This window comes from Crocuta crocuta, unplaced genomic scaffold (assembly GCF_008692635.1).
Source record: "Crocuta crocuta isolate KB4526 unplaced genomic scaffold, BGI_CrCroc_1.0 scaffold132, whole genome shotgun sequence".
NCBI lineage: Eukaryota > Metazoa > Chordata > Mammalia > Carnivora > Hyaenidae > Crocuta > Crocuta crocuta.
In genome coordinates, this window is record NW_027528611.1 from 3559022 (window position 1) to 3580541 (window position 21520).

At 46.8% G+C, this 21520-nt stretch overlaps 1 protein-coding gene across 5 annotated transcripts in view; it reads right to left on the reverse strand.

The window, feature by feature from the left end:
* ANKS1A (ankyrin repeat and sterile alpha motif domain containing 1A) overlaps positions 1–21520 on the reverse strand; it is a 97262-nt gene that overhangs the window by 54149 nt on the left and 21593 nt on the right. For all 5 annotated transcript variants that reach the window (XM_077754926.1, XM_077754925.1, XM_077754924.1 and 2 more), the window contains exon 8: positions 16029–16618. In XM_077754926.1, the coding sequence (XP_077611052.1) occupies positions 16029–16618 (590 nt within the window). The remainder of the gene's footprint in view (positions 1–16028; positions 16619–21520) is intronic.

Genomic DNA, 21520 nt, shown 5'->3' on the forward strand with positions numbered 1-21520 from the left:
GGGGGGGGGGGCTCAGCTAGGACCTTATTTCTAGGTCAGCGGCAGTATTTCTGATTTTTAAAATAGAGGCTTCAGGAAATTTTCACTTCAGCCAAATTGATTCCACTAGCATTCATATAAGTCAGAGATGCTAACTAACTCTTCTGCTCTCTTAAGTGCCTCTAAAGCCTGTAAATGGCTCTAAACACATGGACCTGGCTAAGGACTTGTTTAGTTACGCATTCACTCTACCGCAGCAAGTCCTTCTGGAGACGTACGGGGACAGATGGAGCTACCTGGGCAGAAGCTGATATTTTAACCAAAATATCCCGTATCTGGTTTGGTTCGTTCCTCTTCCCAGTCTAATTTAAAGGATTAAGGGCCAAGAATGGACCAACCTATTTTTGTTCTTGACGTAAATATATGCTACTTGAAAGCAGAAAGTGTTGTTAACACCCACTGTGATGTTTCCAAGGGGGCTTCTCTTTTTAATATTTTTTTTATAAATGTTAACTATTTTATGTATAAGAGGGCAAGCAGTAAATGGAGTTTGCTTAAAACTTACACTGACATTTAAATGTCAAATTCAACCTTCCCTTTCCAAATCAGAATGTTTTAGTAAAACATTTTCAACTTGAAAAAAAATTAAGGGGAGGGGCCTAATCTATTAAACTGAGAAATCCACAAAACATTAGCAATAAACATCTCCTGAAACCCATAAATTTCTACGCTCCCATTTGTGAAGCAAATTATACGACATATTTTCTAGAATCCTTCAGTTGTGGTGCAAAACGGCTATTATATGTTACCAGAGAATGAAAAAGAAAATTCAAAATTTAAGGGCGAGATGGAGAAGGACTTAATTATTATGTTTGCCTCAAGAAGATAAAGGAATAACCATGCTCAAGCATGGCAAGGTCTTTAGCAAGTCAAACTCTTCAGCTCTTTGGAGTGAACGTGACATTTTAAGGACTCAGGACCTCCGTCATCTGAGATCCTTGATCACTGGATTTCTAAGTGCCCATTTCTAAGTGCCCATTCTGGGAAGGGGACCCCCGAGCACTTGCAAAAGTGAACTGTTATGACTATCCTTGAAATGTCTCTAATCTGATTAGGGAGACAAGCCATGCAGGAAAAAACCAGATCAGCAATGCCCAGAGTGCCCATCAGTGGCTGAGGAGTCCACAGGCAAAGGGACGCCTCTGTAATTGCGAAGTGCTGGCAGGCAGCTCTGCAGCAGGGACTGGACCCCCTGGTCCCCACCACTGTTTACCAGCCTAACTCCTTCAATCCAAATGGGGCTACCACCCTCCCACCCCTCAGGGTACTACGTACTTTTTTGAGAGCACTTATCTTCATTTATGAAATATTTTTTGTTTGTGCTTGTCTACCTACTATCTGTCTCTCCCTTTAGACTGGAAGTCCCTCAAAAGCTGTTTGTGTACTGTGTCACTTCTGTACACCCAGCACCTAGCCCAATGTTTGCCATACAATGGGCTCTTGATAATGTGTTGAATGAATGACTGAGCAAGCCTTTAAGGATGGGTGGAATTTCAAGAAGACACTGAGAAAGCCATGCTAACAAGAAAAAGGTATACACCAAAGTGTAGAGGAAAATCATGGGTAAACGAATTGCCTGGAGCCAGAAAAAAATAGAGAAGATGGGAGAGAAATCCAGGTATAGAAGCTGGACCCTGGGCTATTCTCTGGAGAACAATGAACTCCAGAGCAAACAATGTAAACTCAATGCTGGAGCCATCAGGGACTAACCGTGGTTTTTAGTCAGAGGAGGTAATACAAAATATTTCAGATATGAAAAGCAGCTGCAAGTAAGAAGGACTAGAGAAGAAGCCCAAAGGCAAGCAGGAGCTACTGAGGAGGTAGCTATTGAGAGAATACTGGGAAGGGGGTTGGGCTCAGAAGGGGAAACACTGTGGGAAGAAACTTGTTGAGTGACACAGGACAGAAGAAGAGGAAGAGCTCAGAGTCAAGGGCGAGTGAGGGCTTGAGACACTCACATTTTTTTTCATTTATTGTTTTTTAATGTTTATTTATTTTTGAGAGAGAGAGAGAGACAGACAGAACATGAGTAGGGGAGGGGCAGTGAGTGAGGGAGACACAGAATCTGAAGCAGGCTCCAGGCTCTGAGCTGTCAGCACAGAGCCTGATGTGGGGCTCCAACTCATGAGCCATGAGATTATGACCTGAGCCAAAGTTAGATGCTTAACCTACTGAGCCACTGAGGCATCCCGGCTTGAGACACTCTTTACAGGGCCTGGCTACAGGTTATGTATACAAAACAGGCTCTTCTAGTCCCCATCTATCTTATTGATTTTAAGTGAAAAATCAGTACAAAAGCATCTTTCCCTGCAAATTAAGGGCAGGATGAGTCCTGGATCTGCTAAACAATGGCTGAGCAAGGCTCAGGGACCCAGAGCAGGATGGTTCTGCTGGTAGGTGGGCAGGGGTCACAGGCATTGTTCTCAAATGGGGTGCAGGGACAACCTACATGGATTCTGCCAAAAAGCAAAACCAGGGAGAGGCTCGGCTGTGTCTCCCAGGCAGCAAGCATAGGCAGAAGCTTCCTGAGGCAAGAGGCAACTCTGTCACTTCAGAGAGCAGCTTTCCATAAGGCCTCCTGATGGAGGTAGGGAGGAGGGGCTCTGGAGGGGTCACGTGCACAGTCCTTAATTTGAGCTCACTGACAGACTCATCCCTTTAATTTTTCAGGAGAGCAAGGAGGCAATCACACTCCTTGATGAAGCATTAGCAGGAGCCATGTGGCAAGCAAAATCTCATCATACAGTGTAATGCAATCTGAAATGATGTCATACAACTTCAGGAGGACTTGATGACCTGGATGCATCGACGGCCAGGACAGATGCAGTTTGAGAACAACAAGTCATCTGAGGAAAAGGAGAAGAACAGGGGTGCCTGGCAATGAAACAGAGGTTTGAGGGCAGGAGGACAGAATTGCAGCTTAAAAAAAATGTTTTCAATGTCTGTTTATTTTTGAGACAGAGAGAGACACACAGCACGAGTGGGGGAGGGGCAGAGAGGGAAGGAGACACAGAATCTGAAGCAGGCTCCAGGCTCCAAGCTATCAGTACAGAGCCTGATGTGTTGGATGCGAGGGCTTGAACCCACGAACTGTGAGATCATGACCTGAGCTGAAGTTTAATACGCATAAACCCTTTAACCCAGCTGTTTATCCTCTAGAAATTTATCTTAACATGACTCTGTATAAGGATATGAATTGCAGTATTACTTACGTACCTATTTTAAAACTTTCATTTGTTTAGTTTTTTTTTTAATTTTTATTAAATTTTTTTAACGTTTATTCATTTTTTGGGGGAGGAGGGGCAGAGAGAGAGAGAGAGAGAGANGAGAAGATGGGAGAGAAATCCAGGTATAGAAGCTGGACCCTGGGCTATTCTCTGGAGAACAATGAACTCCAGAGCAAACAATGTAAACTCAATGCTGGAGCCATCAGGGACTAACCGTGGTTTTTAGTCAGAGGAGGTAATACAAAATATTTCAGATATGAAAAGCAGCTGCAAGTAAGAAGGACTAGAGAAGAAGCCCAAAGGCAAGCAGGAGCTACTGAGGAGGTAGCTATTGAGAGAATACTGGGAAGGGGGTTGGGCTCAGAAGGGGAAACACTGTGGGAAGAAACTTGTTGAGTGACACAGGACAGAAGAAGAGGAAGAGCTCAGAGTCAAGGGCGAGTGAGGGCTTGAGACACTCACATTTTTTTTCATTTATTGTTTTTTAATGTTTATTTATTTTTGAGAGAGAGAGAGAGAGACAGAACATGAGTAGGGGAGGGGCAGTGAGTGAGGGAGACACAGAATCTGAAGCAGGCTCCAGGCTCTGAGCTGTCAGCACAGAGCCTGATGTGGGGCTCCAACTCATGAGCCATGAGATTATGACCTGAGCCAAAGTTAGATGCTTAACCTACTGAGCCACTGAGGCATCCCGGCTTGAGACACTCTTTACAGGGCCTGGCTACAGGTTATGTATACAAAACAGGCTCTTCTAGTCCCCATCTATCTTATTGATTTTAAGTGAAAAATCAGTACAAAAGCATCTTTCCCTGCAAATTAAGGGCAGGATGAGTCCTGGATCTGCTAAACAATGGCTGAGCAAGGCTCAGGGACCCAGAGCAGGATGGTTCTGCTGGTAGGTGGGCAGGGGTCACAGGCATTGTTCTCAAATGGGGTGCAGGGACAACCTACATGGATTCTGCCAAAAAGCAAAACCAGGGAGAGGCTCGGCTGTGTCTCCCAGGCAGCAAGCATAGGCAGAAGCTTCCTGAGGCAAGAGGCAACTCTGTCACTTCAGAGAGCAGCTTTCCATAAGGCCTCCTGATGGAGGTAGGGAGGAGGGGCTCTGGAGGGGTCACGTGCACAGTCCTTAATTTGAGCTCACTGACAGACTCATCCCTTTAATTTTTCAGGAGAGCAAGGAGGCAATCACACTCCTTGATGAAGCATTAGCAGGAGCCATGTGGCAAGCAAAATCTCATCATACAGTGTAATGCAATCTGAAATGATGTCATACAACTTCAGGAGGACTTGATGACCTGGATGCATCGACGGCCAGGACAGATGCAGTTTGAGAACAACAAGTCATCTGAGGAAAAGGAGAAGAACAGGGGTGCCTGGCAATGAAACAGAGGTTTGAGGGCAGGAGGACAGAATTGCAGCTTAAAAAAAATGTTTTTAATGTCTGTTTATTTTTGAGACAGAGAGAGACACACAGCACGAGCGGGGGAGGGGCAGAAAGGGAAGGAGACACAGAATCTGAAGCAGGCTCCAGGCTCCAAGCTATCAGTACAGAGCCTGATGTGTTGGATGCGAGGGCTTGAACCCACGAACTGTGAGATCATGACCTGAGCTGAAGTTTAATACGCATAAACCCTTTAACCCAGCTGTTTATCCTCTAGAAATGTATCTTAACATGACTCTGTATAAGGATATGAATTGCAGTATTACTTACGTACCTATTTTAAAACTTTCATTTGTTTAGTTTTTTTTTTAATTTTTATTAAATTTTTTTAACGTTTATTCATTTTTTGGGGGAGGAGGGGCAGAGAGAGAGAGAGAGAGAGAAAGAATCCCAAGCAGGCTCCAGGCTCTGATCTGTCAGCACAGAGCCCAACGGAGGGCTTGAAGTCATGGACTGCGAGATCATGACCTGAGCCAAAGTCAGATGCTTAATTGACTGGGCCACCCAGGCACCCCTATTTATGTCCTTTTAATTAATTAATTAATTAATTAGAGAGAGAAAGAGAATCCCACCAGGGGCAGAGAGAAGGAGAAAGAGAGGGAGCGAGCATTCCAAGCAGGCTCCTCACTGTCAGTGCAGAGCTTGAAGTGGGGCTCGTGCTCACCCAAAGCAGGCTCATGAACCCTGAGATCACAACCTGAGTTGAAGTCAGATGCTTAATCCACTGAGCCACCCAGGTGCCCTGTGGTATTACTTATGATTAGGAAAAACTTAGGAACATCCAAAATATCTATCTAGACAAAACTTTAAAAATAAATGATTAAGTATATCCATACTGTGGAACACTATGAAGCACAAAAAAGAAAAGGAAACACTATGTACTTAATTAGAATGATTTTCAAAAATATATTCTCAAATGAGAAAAGCAAGGTTCAGAGCAGTATGTAGAATATGGCACCTCTGGTCTTAGCAAGAAAAATACTTAACATGTCTAAAACGCTTATGAACGCACAAAATATTTCTAGAAGGATACTCAAAAACTCAGGAGAGGAACTGGGTGTCTGGAGGACAGAGAGGGAGGGAGGCATTACAAAATTATATATTCTTTGGTACCTTTTTAAATTTCAGCCATGTAATACTGGGTATTATAATTTAAAAAAAAAACAGTGTGTAAAAATTGCATTTCCAGGGTTGGCTTTGACGGAGCACCTACATGCAGTTAGATATGCAGGCTGTTTAAGACAACTCTTCCCTCCCAGAGCACAGGTCAACACCTTGGGTTTCGGTAGCTCCTACCCTTGAAGCGCGCTCCTCTGCCACTATACCCCGGCTTCCACGGTGTACCCTCCTAACCTCTGGGTCAGCAAAGAGGGCTCAGCCAGCCCCTGGAGATGAACTTCCCCAGGGTCATCCACCTTCTGGGCGCCAGCGAGGGAAGCTATTCCCCGGCAGCAAACTCCAGGACCGCCTAACAGAGACAAGGCACTCCCCATGGGTTTTGAGGGGCAGCTCTGCTGAAAATAACTGGTTCCAAAGTGGAGAGGGACTGGAACACTTACACAAACCACACCATTTCAACTGAGTTTACGACAGCTCCCTGGTTGTTTAAATCAGGACAGGCGAGAACAGACTGCCAGACAAATTGTCATTTGTAGGCCCCTAGTGAGCATAGGCAGTTTTCCACCTGTCCAAACAAATAAACATGCTGCCTTGAGTTATGGACAGGTGGGCCCCGTGGCGCCGGAGACTGGGTCATTAGAGCACGTGAAGGAGCCGGAGCCGGATGCCTGAGGAACTCTGCTCAGCATCCCGGCCCTACCCACAAGCAGGCCACAAGCAGTCTTCTTGCCCGCTGGCTACTCCCCTGGAGGTATCAAAAGAGAACATCTATGGGAAAGAGCAGGACAAAGAAAAGGTAAGGAACCCTAGGCAGAGAGGGCAGCCATCCAGGAAAACACAGAGCTGCAATCAGAGAGCAGGGTACTGGCGCAAAACCGGGGTGTAGGAGAGAGCTCAGTGTTGCGGGGGAGGTCCAGGTTAATTGCTTTCCTACAGTCTTATATAATAAAAAAGGCTCTCCCTCACTTTCTGGCCAGATAATTACTTAGCTGCCACTTTGATCACACAGCATATCTCTAAACGAATTAAACTTCTCGGGGGCCCATTCATTTCATGGAGGTAAAAACACAGACACATCATTGTCCTGTGAGAATATACTGAAGCCAGCTTGTTTTGCTACACTTCACAGGGTTCTGGGTGAGTCAGAGATGATGAGGGCTAAAGCAGCTAGCAGCAGGTCATCTGGGCAGGAGCACGGCCAGCCCAGAGGCGTTGCAATGCCTGGTTTCTTAACCCGGACCGGACTCAAGCCCACATACACTACTCCTTCACTAATCGGGCAGCCACATTCCCTGGGCAAGGCTGACAGAGGCATCCCCCACCTCTAGCTGGACATGCCGGGGGTAATGTAATTCACCATCTAAAATAACACAGAGCCCACATCCACACACATACGTGCACGGAGGTTCATAAGGACGACCTCCATATCTGGTGTCTAGATAGCCCCCTTTACACCATCCGCCCTAGGTCAGAAAATGTTTGAGGCTGCCAGCATCTCCTTCTCTGTCTGGATCCTGCAGGCTTGACTACTGAGAAGAAGCATTTCAGATTCGTCAGGTCATTAGCCTGTAAGATGCCTTTCAGGGCACCAGCACCATTTCTGAGTTCCAAAAATGATGGTGCAGATACTGACACTCACCTGCCCTGACTCCCTGACCACCTAGTCAGCTGTACTTTTCTCACAGGATTTCTGTATTTGAGATTCCTGGCCATCATCTGGTCTAAATAATTTTGGACTTCCCTCCCCTTGCTTTATAATCCTGGGTAGATTTTATTTCTGTTTTGAGCATGTGATGCACCTATGAAAATGAATTTCCTAAGACAATGTCCTAGAACCCAACCTCTCTACCACAACGCACTCAATGATCCTTGCCCAAGATGGCAACAAGGACAATGATCACGTTTGGGCAATTCTTACAAATTCAGATTTCATTCGATAGCTTAAGAGATACAGTATGTACATATCTATCTCTGGGTACACATATAAAAAGTCATCCAACACAAATTAATGGAAAAAAAGGGAGAGGGGGAGAAAAGATGAGAAAAGAAGCAGGTGGCAATAGTGACTGAAAAGGAGAAAGGAAATTAAAAGTAAAATTCAAGTAGTAAGATTTATTTGTAAGACAATGTAAGTGTAGAATGGAATCTCAAATTTGTCTGATAGGAGAAATTAATCACTAACAGACAAAGCAGCATGACAGCTCAACTCGTGCCTGGTCACACCCCTCCTTCTCCGAGGGCCCCTCCCCTGCAGCTCCACCCCAGCTTGCTCTATCCCTCCTCTTAGGTTTATTATTCTCATTAGCACTCTTATCACCAACTAGCATACTACAATTTTACTTATTGTCTTGTCTTCTCCCCCTACCCCACCCCGTCTAGCTTTCTAGAATGTCAGTTACAGGGAGACAAGGGATTTTGTCTATTTTGTTTACTGCTCATCCCCAGTGCTTAGACTAGTACCTGGAACATAGGTATTCAACAAAGTTGTGGAATGAATGAAAACTTCTAATAAAAATACACTTCAATTTTATATTATTGTAGATTACGTGAATATACCTCTACTTGATTCTCAAACACAATTGCTTAGAATAATATAAGATTAACTAGTATTTCCAAAAGTATATAAAATACTTAGTCTGTATCCAACTGATGGCATTACTAGGAAAAAAGAAGGAAGAGAGGCAAAACCAGAAGCAAAGTATATAAAGAATGTCCCAGAAAAAGTTGTGACTTTCAGCATTTGTATGCACTGGCATAAAAACCAAATTCTTCTCATATGTTCACCGACATTCACTGTCAACCATGCTTTTGGTCTCATGTTTAAGACAACAAAACGTGGGGCGCCTGGGTGGCTCCGTAGGTTGGGTGTCTGACTCTGGATTTCAGCTCAGGTCATGAACTCACGGTTTGTGGGTTCAAGCCCTGCCATCAGGTTCTGCGCAAACAGTGAGGAGCCTGCCGGGGATACTCTCTCTCCCTCTCTCTCTGCAATTCCCCTGCTTGTGCTCTCTCTTTCAAAATAAATAAATAAATAAACTTGAAATTAAAAATAAATAAAAAAAAGAAAATGTAAGGAAACAAAAAAGAGGAAAGAAAGGAAATTCTCATCTTCTGGCAATTTCAAAAATAACCACAAATCCCTACCTGGTTCTTGATGGTGCTGTCCTGACGGGGCTAAATACAACCCGACTGTTTATGAAAGGACAGTGGGCAGACAGTGTGGCGTGGTGGCAGGTGGGGAAAGAAATGAGCAGTAAAATGCTCTGCAGAAGAGAAAAATGAGTTAACACTGGCACAGGTGTTGAAAAGAGAAAAGAAAAATCCTTCGGTGGAGAAGGCTGGGGAAAGGCCTTGATGCCACAGAGGAAGACTAAAGAAGAAAAGCAACCATTAATGAGGAAAATGAGGAGGGAGAAAGTAGAAGACTGGAAAGAGCATCGATGAACAGGGAAGAAAGAACAAAGGGGAAACAAGGAGATAAAAAGAATGAAACAGGAATAAAGGGCAAGAAATGCAGGGAGGGAGAAAGCTGGAGAGGAGAGGAAAGCAGGGAAATGAGGACAGAGCAGACAGAAGAAGTCAGGCCTCCCCAGCCTCCTGCGCTAAATGAAGTGGCCGCTGCAGAAGGGCGCCCTTCAGGGCCAGGTGCCAGCCAACCCACCCTTCCCGGCAAGCTGTCCACTAGGAGGCATGATGTCACCAAGAGCGGTTGGGTGGGGTGTGGTGTGGGGTCAGGCACACCAGTCCTCGCCTCCATAACGGAGGAGCCAGGACTAACTCTGGCTTGCTCATACTGCTGTGCATGGTGTCTGTTAACATCGAGGCCATGGAAATGCCCATATATGTGTTTTTAAATCTAGGCTAACAAAAATCACTTGGATTTATCACATGGTAAGGCAAAACTGTTGATTCTGGACTGCCTAAAAACTAAGTGAGATTATTTTTAAAATAGGGGGGAAAAAAAGCTCCCCATCAGACCAGACCACTTAAGACCAAGGCAAATTTCAAGGTTCTAGGATAAAAGCTGTGACCCCTGCGTGTACCAGGAAGCAACTTTAAACAGACACTCCGGCTCCAATTTGCCCCCAGAGGTAGGAGTACCACATTCTTGTCAAGAGTGGGCCAGCCAGGCTCAGCAAAAACACTATACAGCATGCTTGTTTACATAATAAAGAACAATACAAACTGCAGACTATGGATGGAGGAAAGTTTAGCCACAGTCAGCGGAAACTCAAGCTCAAAATCTATTTTATATGAAGTCTTTTTTCTCCAGGCAGACCCAACCGTCAAGGGTTAACAGCAACCAAAGCCTCTGTGGAGTTGAACCAATCAGCTCGTCTCTTGGTGACATCATGCCTCCAACTGGACAGCTTGCTGGAAAGGGTGGGGCGGGCCAGGGACCGGCCTGGAAGGGCGCCTTCCCTGCTCCTGCCCCCTTTCTCACTGAGGGACCCAAGAGCCAAAGGTCCTCTCAGCTACCATTTCAGATGAAACCGGGGACATCCCCCAAGTCCCCGGCCAGAAACTATTCTCAGTTTGTACAAAATGCACACAGAGCACGTCGTCCCTGCTCATCACCTGGTTCCCACTTGTTTAATATTTATGAAAACTGATTACAAAACACACATTTATCACTTAAGCCTTCAGCCAAGTTTTAAATTACTCAAATGTTTATGCTAAGTAGACAAGCAGCCTTCTGTGGTTTTCTCTTTCATGAACTTCAATCCCACTCAAAGGCAGGTATGTGAGAGACCTATCTGATCCCTAAGACTTTATATACATTCAAGCCACAATCTGACCAGAAAGTTATTTTTGTTCTCCTTGCGAAGTATTTATTTCAGATGTTAATTGCTGCCGCCGCCGCGTGCACTCGTGGGTGCAGAGACAGAGGATGGAAAGGCATCGAGGGGATGGGGATTCTAGGGCATATGGCTGAGATGCTGACCACACTGCCACAGCTCTATGGAAAGGAAAATGGGCATCTTCTCTACAGTTGGAGGTGGAACAGGCTTCAAGTCAGATGATGAATTTCTCCAGTTTCCCGGCACCCTGAATATCCATACCTTCCGGCTCATCCGCAAATGAAGATTAATTTACAATTACACGCACGAGCCATGTTTACTGCTCCAGCACACAGCCATCTATGCTTGCTGACACCAGATAGAAACAGTGCTTAAAAATGTGGGTATCACTCAGGGTCCCCTCAGGAAAAAGATGGCACGTTCAACCGGGGCAACTAAAGGAGCTTAATAAAGGGACTATTATTATTTTTTTAAATATTTATTTATTTTGAGAGAGAGTGAGTGAGGGGGAGGGGCAAAGAGAGAGGGGGAGAGAAAGAACCCCAAGCAGGCTCTGTTCTGATGGCGTGGACCGAGCAGCTCAATCTCACAAACCTGAGATCATGACCTGAGCCGAAATCAAGAGTCAGAAGCTTAAGCAACAAAGCCACCCAGGCACCCCAATACAGGGATTATATACACAGGCTTGGGTAGGGTAGAGAGAGAGTGTAACAGAAAGCAACAAGGGAAGAGAATAATGGGAGGAGACAGTCACAGCGGGGAGCCTCAGGCTGGAAGCGTCAAGGGGAGGCACTAGTTACCAGAACCCAGAGAGAGCAGCTTTTGGGAAAGGTCCCTCACGGGACAGCTGGTCTTCAGTAGTAGGACACAGCCAACCCCAGATTTCTCTGGCCGGGTGATGCTGTCCACACAGCTCAGCCTTCTGGGACACACAGGCAGGTGGAGAAGGGGGGAGAACACACCCGAAGGGCAGTTTAAACAACAGCAAACTGATAAGCCCTATGACACAGTCACACAGCAGAATACTATGCCTCTCAGAATTCAGATCTGAATCTGGATCTTATGGGCACTGCCATGGTAAGATACCCACAAAATGCAGAAATTAGGTAAGAAAAACAAATTCTAAATCAGTAAATATACTAAGACCCCAAATCTGGATACACGGCAAATGTTAACAGAGGTTAACGACATGTAGGTGATTTTCCTACTCCTGACCTGTATATTATCAATGTTTCATTTACGTATAGCTTTCCAGTTTAGCTTCTAAGACACCCCTATTCTATCAGGCATCATCAAGACAGCAATGAGAGCTTTGACTTTTGACTGGTAAACGGAGAAAGAATCTACTAAAGCTTGGATTTAGATATCCTCTGGGGCTGAGCTCTTTTAAAAGGCAAACTCTATTCTTTTTTGTTCCTGAAAGTCTAACCGGAAATAGGGAGAATGCTAGCATCACAATGGACACCACCTCAGAGGTTTACCTTAACCAGGCTAACTTTCCCGAGTCCTGTCGTGCTGGGTAATCAGCAAGGGCTGTGCTAAGCACCTGTAAGGAGGGTCTGCATTTGGAAAAAGCAACTCTTAATCTCTCGGCTGTACAGGTTCCCCAGCTACATAACATCAGCCCCACTTACCAACCAATCAAGCAGCCACTGCTGGCCATTACATAGAAGGATACATTTGAAAAATAAACAGTACAGACAGAAGACTGCAGATTCCTCTCTGACCTCTCTGCTCCTCTCAGGGAGTTGGTAGAAAGGCTCATTAACTTCTCAAAGAACAATGGGGGGCTACTGCCCTACTTTCCCAGGCTGGGCAGGCTCTTCTGTCTCTGGGGTGGGCCAGAGTCACGCAGGTGGTCACGGGGTGAGGGGCTTGAACTCTACTGCTTCCCGGCCACTCTGCCAGCACCAGACAACCCCCCAGAAGTTCTGCCTTAAGTTCTGAGGACACTCTGGGCCTCAGTTCCCATTCTCCAAAGCTTCAAGCACAATAATAGTACAAATTATTTACCATTCACTCAGCACCTTAGTATTATTAGGATTAGGAACTATGCTAGGGACTTAAATACACGTCTAACTGGTAAAAATGTCTCTGAAACACAGATCTGATTGCCTCTGTTTCACAAACATAGGTAACAACACTGAGGATTCCTGAGGCTCCTCATGCAACAAGGTGGAGGTGATGGTGGAGTGCGTGCTCATAGTTGAATCTACTGACTCTGGAGCCTGAGCCCCGTGGGTTACCCTGCACCACTTTCGAGGAGCAGCCTGGCAGACTCGCCCACAACCCCATCTGTGCTGGGATCACGGCTGCCTGGGCCCCACAGGGAGCTGAACCGGACCCATGCTCCTTCAGAACCACTTCCCCCACCTCCTGGGATCTGCTGATGAACAAGACAAAGAATCAAGCACAAGATAAGGTACAGCAGCCTTCTGGCCCTAGCCAGGGGTGGGATGGGGAGCAGGCATTCACTAATGCCCTGCTCTGGGAGTGTCTGCCAAAGGACTGTGTGTAGGGCCAACCACCGGGGGAAACACTTCTGAAGTTTCTCTTTGGACAGAGCTATCCACAAAAACCAAGTGTAATGTGACTCAAAAACGATGAAGGATTTTGCATGAAGGGCTCTGGTACCATTCACAATTGCAAGCAAATCTTGATCTTCTGAATTCTTTCCAGGAAGACCACAGCTGCCTTCATTTTCCAGATTTAAAGTGTAACACTGTTTCTGGTGTTTCAGACACAGTACAGACCGGCCCAGGACACTGAGACCTCAAACAGTGCCTGGGCTCACTGGACCCACCTGCAATCTCTACCTGCCATGGAAATGTCAGCACATGAACATCCTCTCATTAAGGTGCCAAGGGACAACTAGTGTGTTAGCCCGAACAGCCAACTTCAATGAAAAGCAAGGTTGTGCTTCAGTGATTTCATGTTTCTCCTCCAGGAGGAAATGGTGGAACCCATAAGACCGCCTGGCAACGCTGCGTGGTGACAGAGCAGGGGTATCCTGTGGCGATTCACCCAGCGTTGTCTACCTCTTGGGTGGGAGAGGTATGCTCAGGAGATGAGCCCAAAAAGAAGATGCAGTTGGTGAGACTGATAAAGCTGTCTTCCAGCCCATTTGAAGGATTCTGAGATGTTGCCTTCACATCAAATCAAAATACTTACTTTTCAGCCTCATGTTCAGGCCTCTCCCACTATCTGGTCCCAATCTCATGCTCTTATTTCTTTTTCTAAGATTTTTTTTTTCATTTTATTAAAAAAAATTTTTTTTTAATGTTCATTTATTTTTGAGAGATGTAGTACGAGCGGGGGAGGGGCAGAGAGAGAAGGAGTCACAGAATCTGAAGCAGGCTCCAGGCTGTCAGCACAGAGCCCCACACAGGGCTTGAATAACCTGAGCCCACGGTGGATGTTCAACCAACTGAGCCAGCCAGGCGCCCCATGAGATTTTATTTTTTAAGCAATCTCTACACCCAACGTGGGGCTTGAACTCACAACCCTGAGATCAAGAGTCTCATGCTCTTCTGGCTGAGACAGCCAGGCACCCCCCTCCCCTTCTTTCTTATGCTTCTTATACAAATTCTACACTACAGAAACCAAAGGACCTAAGCTTTCCCAGCTCCACGCCTTTGCTCACGCTATTCTCTTCTCCAGTGCTCTTTCTTCATTCTTCTAGCTTTAGCCTGGTTTTCACCAAAACACTTGGCTCTTTAATTCTGCTTCTTTGTGACCAGTCCTAAAGCCCTCTTCTACCCTCTCTCACCCCTTGTCTCCACCTTCCCTGTCCCCACTGATATTTATTCTCCATGGGCCCCTCCTGCCACTTCAGAGCACACTGGACTTACCTTACTTTTTTTTTATAAGTTAAAAAAATTTTTTTAAGTGTTTATTTTTGAGAAAGAGAGACAGAGCACAAGCCAGGGAGGGGCAGAGAGAGGGAGACACAGAATCTGAAGCAGGCTCCAAGCTCTGAGCTGCCAGCACAGAGCCCGAAGTAGGGCTCACACTCCTGAACCTTGATATCATGACCGATCCAAAGTCAGATGCTTAACTAACTGAGCCACCCAGGGGCCCAGGGCTTATCTTACTCTTAAACTGCCTAACCCTCTACTTGACTGTAAATGAGTAAAATTCTGTTTTGAAAGACAAAGGCAGAGCACACACTCCTACAAACACACAGACTGTGTGTGTCATGTCCCATGGGCCAGGGGCTCTCTCACTCAAACTGATTTTCCTCAAGTGGCCTAGAGTCTAGTACGGGCTCACCAAATCTTGGTTTATGAACCAGTGAAAACTTTCGACTGCACAGGATACCTAGCCCCTAACTACACAGAGCCCAAAAGCCCCTCTCTTATCTGGAGAGACGAGTGCGATAGGAATTGCCCCTGCCCTGTTCCCACACTGGGAACGGGATTCACTCTGGTTTATATAACTTTGCAGCTGCAACGTGAATAGACTCGGGTAGGGCATTTAGTCTACAGATTGCTCAAATGGACGTGTCAGCTGCACTGCTCCCCTCCTCTCCAAGAGCTAAATTCAGCTCTTGAACATGTTTCTGGGAGACAGACCCAGTCCCCTTCAAAGGCAGCTTCCTCTCAGCAAGAAGCCTGCAAGGGTAGCACTCTTGCATTCTCTGAGTGTTTAACAGTCTTCGAGAAACACATTCTTCTGCCCAGTGAGATTATGTCACAGGTCACTGAAAAATATTCGGGTACATATTTCTAACTATTCTGTAACAATGGTTATGAAAGGAACCTGGGCCTCTGACTCCAAATGTTTTGTCCTCACTAATCTCTCTTTGTGTTTGGAATCACCTAGCCCTGTGCCTCATCAACCCGGGAATGTGGGACGGGCAGAATGCTTCTGCAGGGAGAGGCGTTTGGTCTTCCAGGGGAATGCAGTAAGAATAATCACGGAGGAGGGGAGACTAGAAAAGCCCCTCTCTGATCCCTTTACAGCAGGTTCTCCCCAAGCCCAGCCCCCTCACCCCTCCTGGCTAACCCTGGGCCTCCCTCTTCCTCCTGAAGGCTCACACAAGGTTCTCGAGCTCTTCTGAAGCATCTTTAGGGTGAGCATGGCTCCCTCCATGGTGGCTAATGGGATCCACAGATTTCCAAACAGCAGGTCATTTCTAGGAACCGCCTCTCCCTCAGACCTGCTCTGCCTGGGGCCGCCACCCTCCAATTTAACTGTGAACGGACCTTTTGTTTGCCACCTGGGCCATAAGATCCCCTGCACTGGCAACGAGGGGCTTGCCACCTCACAGCTGTCAGAAACACTCTGGTCACAGTGTGAAGGAACCAGGGCAATCCCGGTCCTGGGAGTCGGCCCACAGGGGAGCTGTGGCGGGCCGTGGCCAGCCTGGTCCCCCGTGACGTCACACAGCCTTACCTCATCCCACTCGGAGGCAAAGGAGGGCGACTTCTCCAGCCTCTTCTTCCCGATGCTGCAGTTGGACAAGGACTCGCTCCGGCTCCCCATTGTAGCGTCCTCCGTGGGTGAGCAGGTCAGGAGATCAGAGTCTGACTTGGACAAGCTGCGGCTGAGTTTGAGTTCAGCTTTGGGTTTGCTGGTGGGAGGGGCTCGGCTTCTAGCCCCGCTCCTGTCTCTCTCTTCCTCGGCACCACCAGGGTGTTGAGATGCCGTGTGAGTCAAAGTTTCGGGGTGCGATTGGCTGTTGGTGGTGGGCAGGCCGGCTGGGTAACCCACTCTCTTACTCGGGTCCAGGACACTGGGCGGGGAGGCTCCAGGAGCGTGCACACTCGTCTCCTCCAGCTGCATGCTGGCCTCGTGACAGGCGCCCTGAGCGGGGGACCCTTCTGGATGGCTCTGGCCAGCGGCAGAGAGCAGCTGGAAAGGGTCCTGCCCCACCTCACACACTGGGGAGGAGCCGTGGAGGAGACCGGAGAACTGCTCTGGGACCTGCCCGTCCTGCCCCTCTGCAGAGTCCTGGCTCCGGCCGCCGCTGCTCCGCCTGTGGTCTTGGAGTGGACGGGGAGACAGAGAAATAAAAAATTAAACGTGGCAAAAATCAACAAAGTTCCAATGCAGTGAGCGTGCGGCAGAGCTGAGGAATTCAAAAACGGGGGAAAGAGGGAAGCTGGATGGGCTGGAGAGAGGGCAGAGGGGGAGAAGAAGAGAGGGGAAGGAAGAAAACAGTTTTGTATTGTTCTTAATGTTCAATTTGTACCCGAAGTCGGAGCATTTATGAAATTCCAAACACTGGCCTGATTAATGCTATCTGGCAGCCTTCCGTGTTGCTAGGTCTCTGTTAACATTAACGACCAGACCTTGCTATATAAGGTTACCCGTGCTGACTACATCCTACAGAAAAGGACACGAGTAAGGAGACAGAGAGCAAACATGGAGTAAAAGTGAGAAAGAGACAGAGAGAGTGAGAAAGAGAGAGAGAGAAAGAGAGAGAGCGAGCGAGCGTGCCAGTGAGCAGGCCAGACTTACTCCTGGAACATCTGATACATTTCCATAAAGGCCAAAGTGTTATTTAGAGCCGCCCGCCCTCCCTTCCTCTGGCAAGCAGCAACAGAGGGGGAAAAAAATGGAGGTCATGATCCACAACCTGCAACTTCTGGAATTCTTGAACGGAACGTGCAAAACAAAACAGCAGAGAAGTAACTGCTTCCTTCCTCAGGGAGCACAGACTTTTTTCTTTCTTTCTTTTTTTTTTTAGAATGTGCACATCTCACTCCTTCCAAAGCCTCCCAGCTGCTCCTATTTGTTTAAGTTTAACCTCAGTTGATCCACTGAAAACAAAACGGTCTAATTTGTCAATGCCAAAGAGATATTTGCAGCTCTCTCAAGGCGTACCCGACATCCCCGAAACCTGACACCACTAACTCAGAAGGCCAACTACTACTGTATACTCACCCAAGGTATCAAATACCTCTGCCCTGAAGTGGCGTAAATAATTGACCAAATCAGAGTCCAACACCAGGATCACACTGGGACACCCAAGGGGCTCGCCCAGTGTGAACTCAGACCCATTAGAGATTTTCACCCACATCAGCAGCCCTGTGCCCAGTACCAGCTCACATTCCTAAGTTAATACTCAACGTTATTTCCTCAGTAAGTGGCATCTACAGTATAAACACCAAATGATGCCCTAGTCTGCCCAAAGCTCCCAAGGACTGTTCATGAGATCAGAGAATCTTAGAATCCAAAGGGTCAAGTTCAAATATGTTTACAGATGTAAAATCTAAGAGCCTCAGGCCTTTGGTGGTTGTGTCCAAGGTGGTGGGGGAGAAGACTTTCACCTAGGCTTTTCTGAACACCTGGCTCTGGTTCTGGCTGTGCTGCTCTCTAGCTGGGTGGCCTTGGCACTGATCTCACCCTGCTGGGCTATGGTATCTATAATAAGCAGGACGGACTGCCTGGTCCTTAAAAATCCCTTTTATGTTAGAGCAGTGATGAGAATCCAGGTCTCCACCATGCTGTGATAGCAAACTTCTGCTCAGCGGGTACCACAGACCCCTGCCTGGGTGCCTCTCCTGTCACTGCCTGCATAGCACCCATGCCCCCTCACCAGCCTGCCCGCAGCCCAAGGCCCCTTCTTGAAGCTCAGTTCCAAAAGTGAAGGGGGTCAGCAGGTGAGGAGGGGAGTACTTTATAAACATGATGCACTAAAACACAGTCTTCACTGCCCATGCACAATGCCAGCGTCCCACAACGCTGGCTCTTCCAGTGGGGCCTTTAAGGAAGGATCCCAACAACCAGTTCTCATAACAAGCCCATCACCCTGAGGTCTGAGCAGGGATGTGATTCCATTCACCCCACTTTCTCAAGAAGGATGGTTCAGTCTCCACAGTCTGTTCAGTTTTTGGCCAGCCTGCAGAGGCTTCAAGGGGACAGCTAATTAGTTCCACGTTATGGCTCTGATTACTTATCCACAGGAGCCAAGAAGTATGAACTTTGGCATCTCCTTCCTCTACACTTGACTGCTTCAAGATTTTCACACCCCTAACTCACAAACTCTATACACCAAAGGTCAGATCCAGAGCACTACACAACTTGAATCATTTCTCTAGGGAAGAAGAAAGGCCACATATGTAAGAGTTCCATCTAGCTTAACTTAGCCCCAGGAAGCCATGACTTCAGGGCTATGAATTCCATATATGACAACTGGCAGCATGAACAAAGAGGCCCCTTAGTGTTGTGCAGTGGGGCCAGAGAAGACAACATATAACCATCTTATGGTGGCTCAGACCAACAGCACTTCCTAGAAGAGGCTGATGGGGAGAGTCAAAATTGCTACCTCTAGGACCCTACCTTAGTGGCCAGTTTCCTACAGATTCCAGCCCAAGGTGCAATGTTCCTCTGATTGCACTAGAATACAAAAAGAATACAAAAACAGGAACACAGGCTTCCATTCCTTTGTGTCAGCATCTAGCTCCTTATTTGGCAATATTCTGGGGAGGGACGGGAGCCCAACAACAAAAGAAAAACACCAGAGTCCAGAACTGGGAGTTAGCCTGGCTCACACTGCCTGGGTGGACCTCAGAACCCAGGCTGCAGAGAATGTTCTGACCGTCTCTGTGGGAGCTGACAATGAAGGCTCTGTCTAACGGCCACCCATTCATGCTAGGCATCAATGAAGAAAGAGAGACAGATGCCAAGAGCTCAATACCAAACAGATGCCAGGGGAAGGAAGTGGGCAGAAAGAAGGAATGGAAACTTATGGAAGGAGGAAATATGTGAAGAGGAAGAATTTCTGAGGGTCATAATCCCATTAGAGAGAATGCAATCTACCAATACTTTATGGGGTGTAAGAAATCATGGAAAGGGATTCTTATAATTACATGACTTAGCCAGGCAATTCCCTAGAAATGATACCTTGGTATTTGAAAAGCTTGTCAAGATCTAAGATCCTCAGGATTTTAAAAAGCTGGTGTTCTCTTCCCCATAAAAAAAACCATATCCAAGGCTAAGCTAGATTTCCTGGCAAATCAACAGGTAGGAAAAGAACTACACAGTGGTCCTTTCCTTCTGTAAAGTCAGGATAATATTGGGTCTCTTAGGGCCAACGTGTTAACAATATAATGCACTGATCATGAGCCAGATATTGAGCAAATTACTTGACTTCTCTGTGCCCAGTATTCTCACCTATAATTTTGGGATCTTAACAGTACATACTTCCTAGGACTGTGTGAGAATTAAATTATACGTGTAAAGCACCTAGCACCACACTTGGCACACACCAGCTCTCAAGAGATGTAAACAATTCTTGTTGTTCTCTGCACAGAATCTATTACAACATATTTTGCTCACAGATGAGACCACTATCTTGTCTGTTCCTCACAGGTTTGTGCAAAAGCTCACCAAAGACTGTACGTGACACAGACATCCATTGCCTTCATCATCCTTACAACTCTCGACAGCAGAAGGAAGGGACAGAAGGTAATAAAGCGAGAAGGCTGAAGTGAGAGACAGGTCCTTAAAACTGTGTCCTTAGAACTGTGGCTGTAACTACCCAGTCCACCAATAAGCACATATAAAATGTTTGTCTTCAGGGGCCACCCAAGAGATAAAAAAAGATGAAGACGCTGAGTCTGCTCAATGGGCTTCCCAGTACTCCAAAGAAACTAGCACATACACAAATGACTAGAATTCAACGCAAAAATTAATGGATGCTTTAAGAAAAGTATAAACCAAATGCACAGTGAGCGGAAAGGAAAGTGTGACTGCTTTGAGCCAGAAGGGTTCTCAGACGAGGTAGCTTTTGAGCAGGGTGTTGAAGGAGAAGTAAAGTCTTAATAGGCTTAAAGTTTAGTGGAAATACATTAGAAAAAGCAGAGATGGGAACCTCGGTGCCTGGGCACTCACAGACTTTCAGACTCACAGAAGAGAATCCTCAGGCCTTAGGCTTTCCCATCAGAACTATGCAGCTTCTGAGGCGCCTGGGTGGCTCCGTCAGGTAGATGTCCAACTCTTGATTTCAACTCAGGTCATGATCTCATGGTCCTGAGATTGAGCCCTGGGTGGGGCTCCACGATGGGCCTGGAGCTTGCTTAACATTCATTCTTTGCCCTCCTCTCTCTCTGCCCCTCCCTGGCTCATTCCCATGTGTGTGTGCACCTGGGTGTGTGCACTCGTGTTCTCTCTCAAAAAAACCCAGAAAACAAAAAAAGCCACACAGCTTCCAGTCCTCCTCCCATACTGCCTTTAGCGGTCCCTACAACCTGCCCTTCTAGGAGAGAAACAAGGGGCCAGGACACAGGGACAGCTGTTTCCTTACTCTCCCCATATATCAAGGCCATCTGAGTAGCACACAGCAGCATGCTAATTCCCAGCCCCTTCAACTTCCAATCTTTATTCATTCTGGGTGTTCATTTTCCTTTTACCCTGTGAGCCAGTGAAGCAAGGGGTCTTCTGTGCTGCATTTTAATTACTATGATGATCCATAGGGAGATCTCAAGGGCTTTTGAATTATAACATTTTAACATTTACACATTTTTCAGTCACCCCCCCCCCCCCCCCCGTCTGTTTAAATTAGGGCAAAAAATGCAGCGTGCGTGAGAACTTACTAAGTCAAATCAACCCTCAGACGCAGAGGAGGTTTACTCTGACCACCCAGACTGTTCGGCCTTCTTTGTTCCGTTAGGATTGGAACCCTCCAATTGCCCAGTGACCAGAGTGAGCACCAGAGACTGCGTGTGTCTGGAAGAACTCCTAAGTCCATGGCTACTCTTGGAGAGTGACCGTGTTTTCCTCCGAAGGAAGGTGCCAACTAGGTTATGCAGGCACGTGCTGGCAACTATGATCTCATAAGACAAGTAGACCTAGGGCCCATTCTCTGGTCCATGGCAATCAGAGACACAGACCTGGACTGGGATCAGGGAGGTCCAAGTTATAGTCCCGCCCTGGGTCTT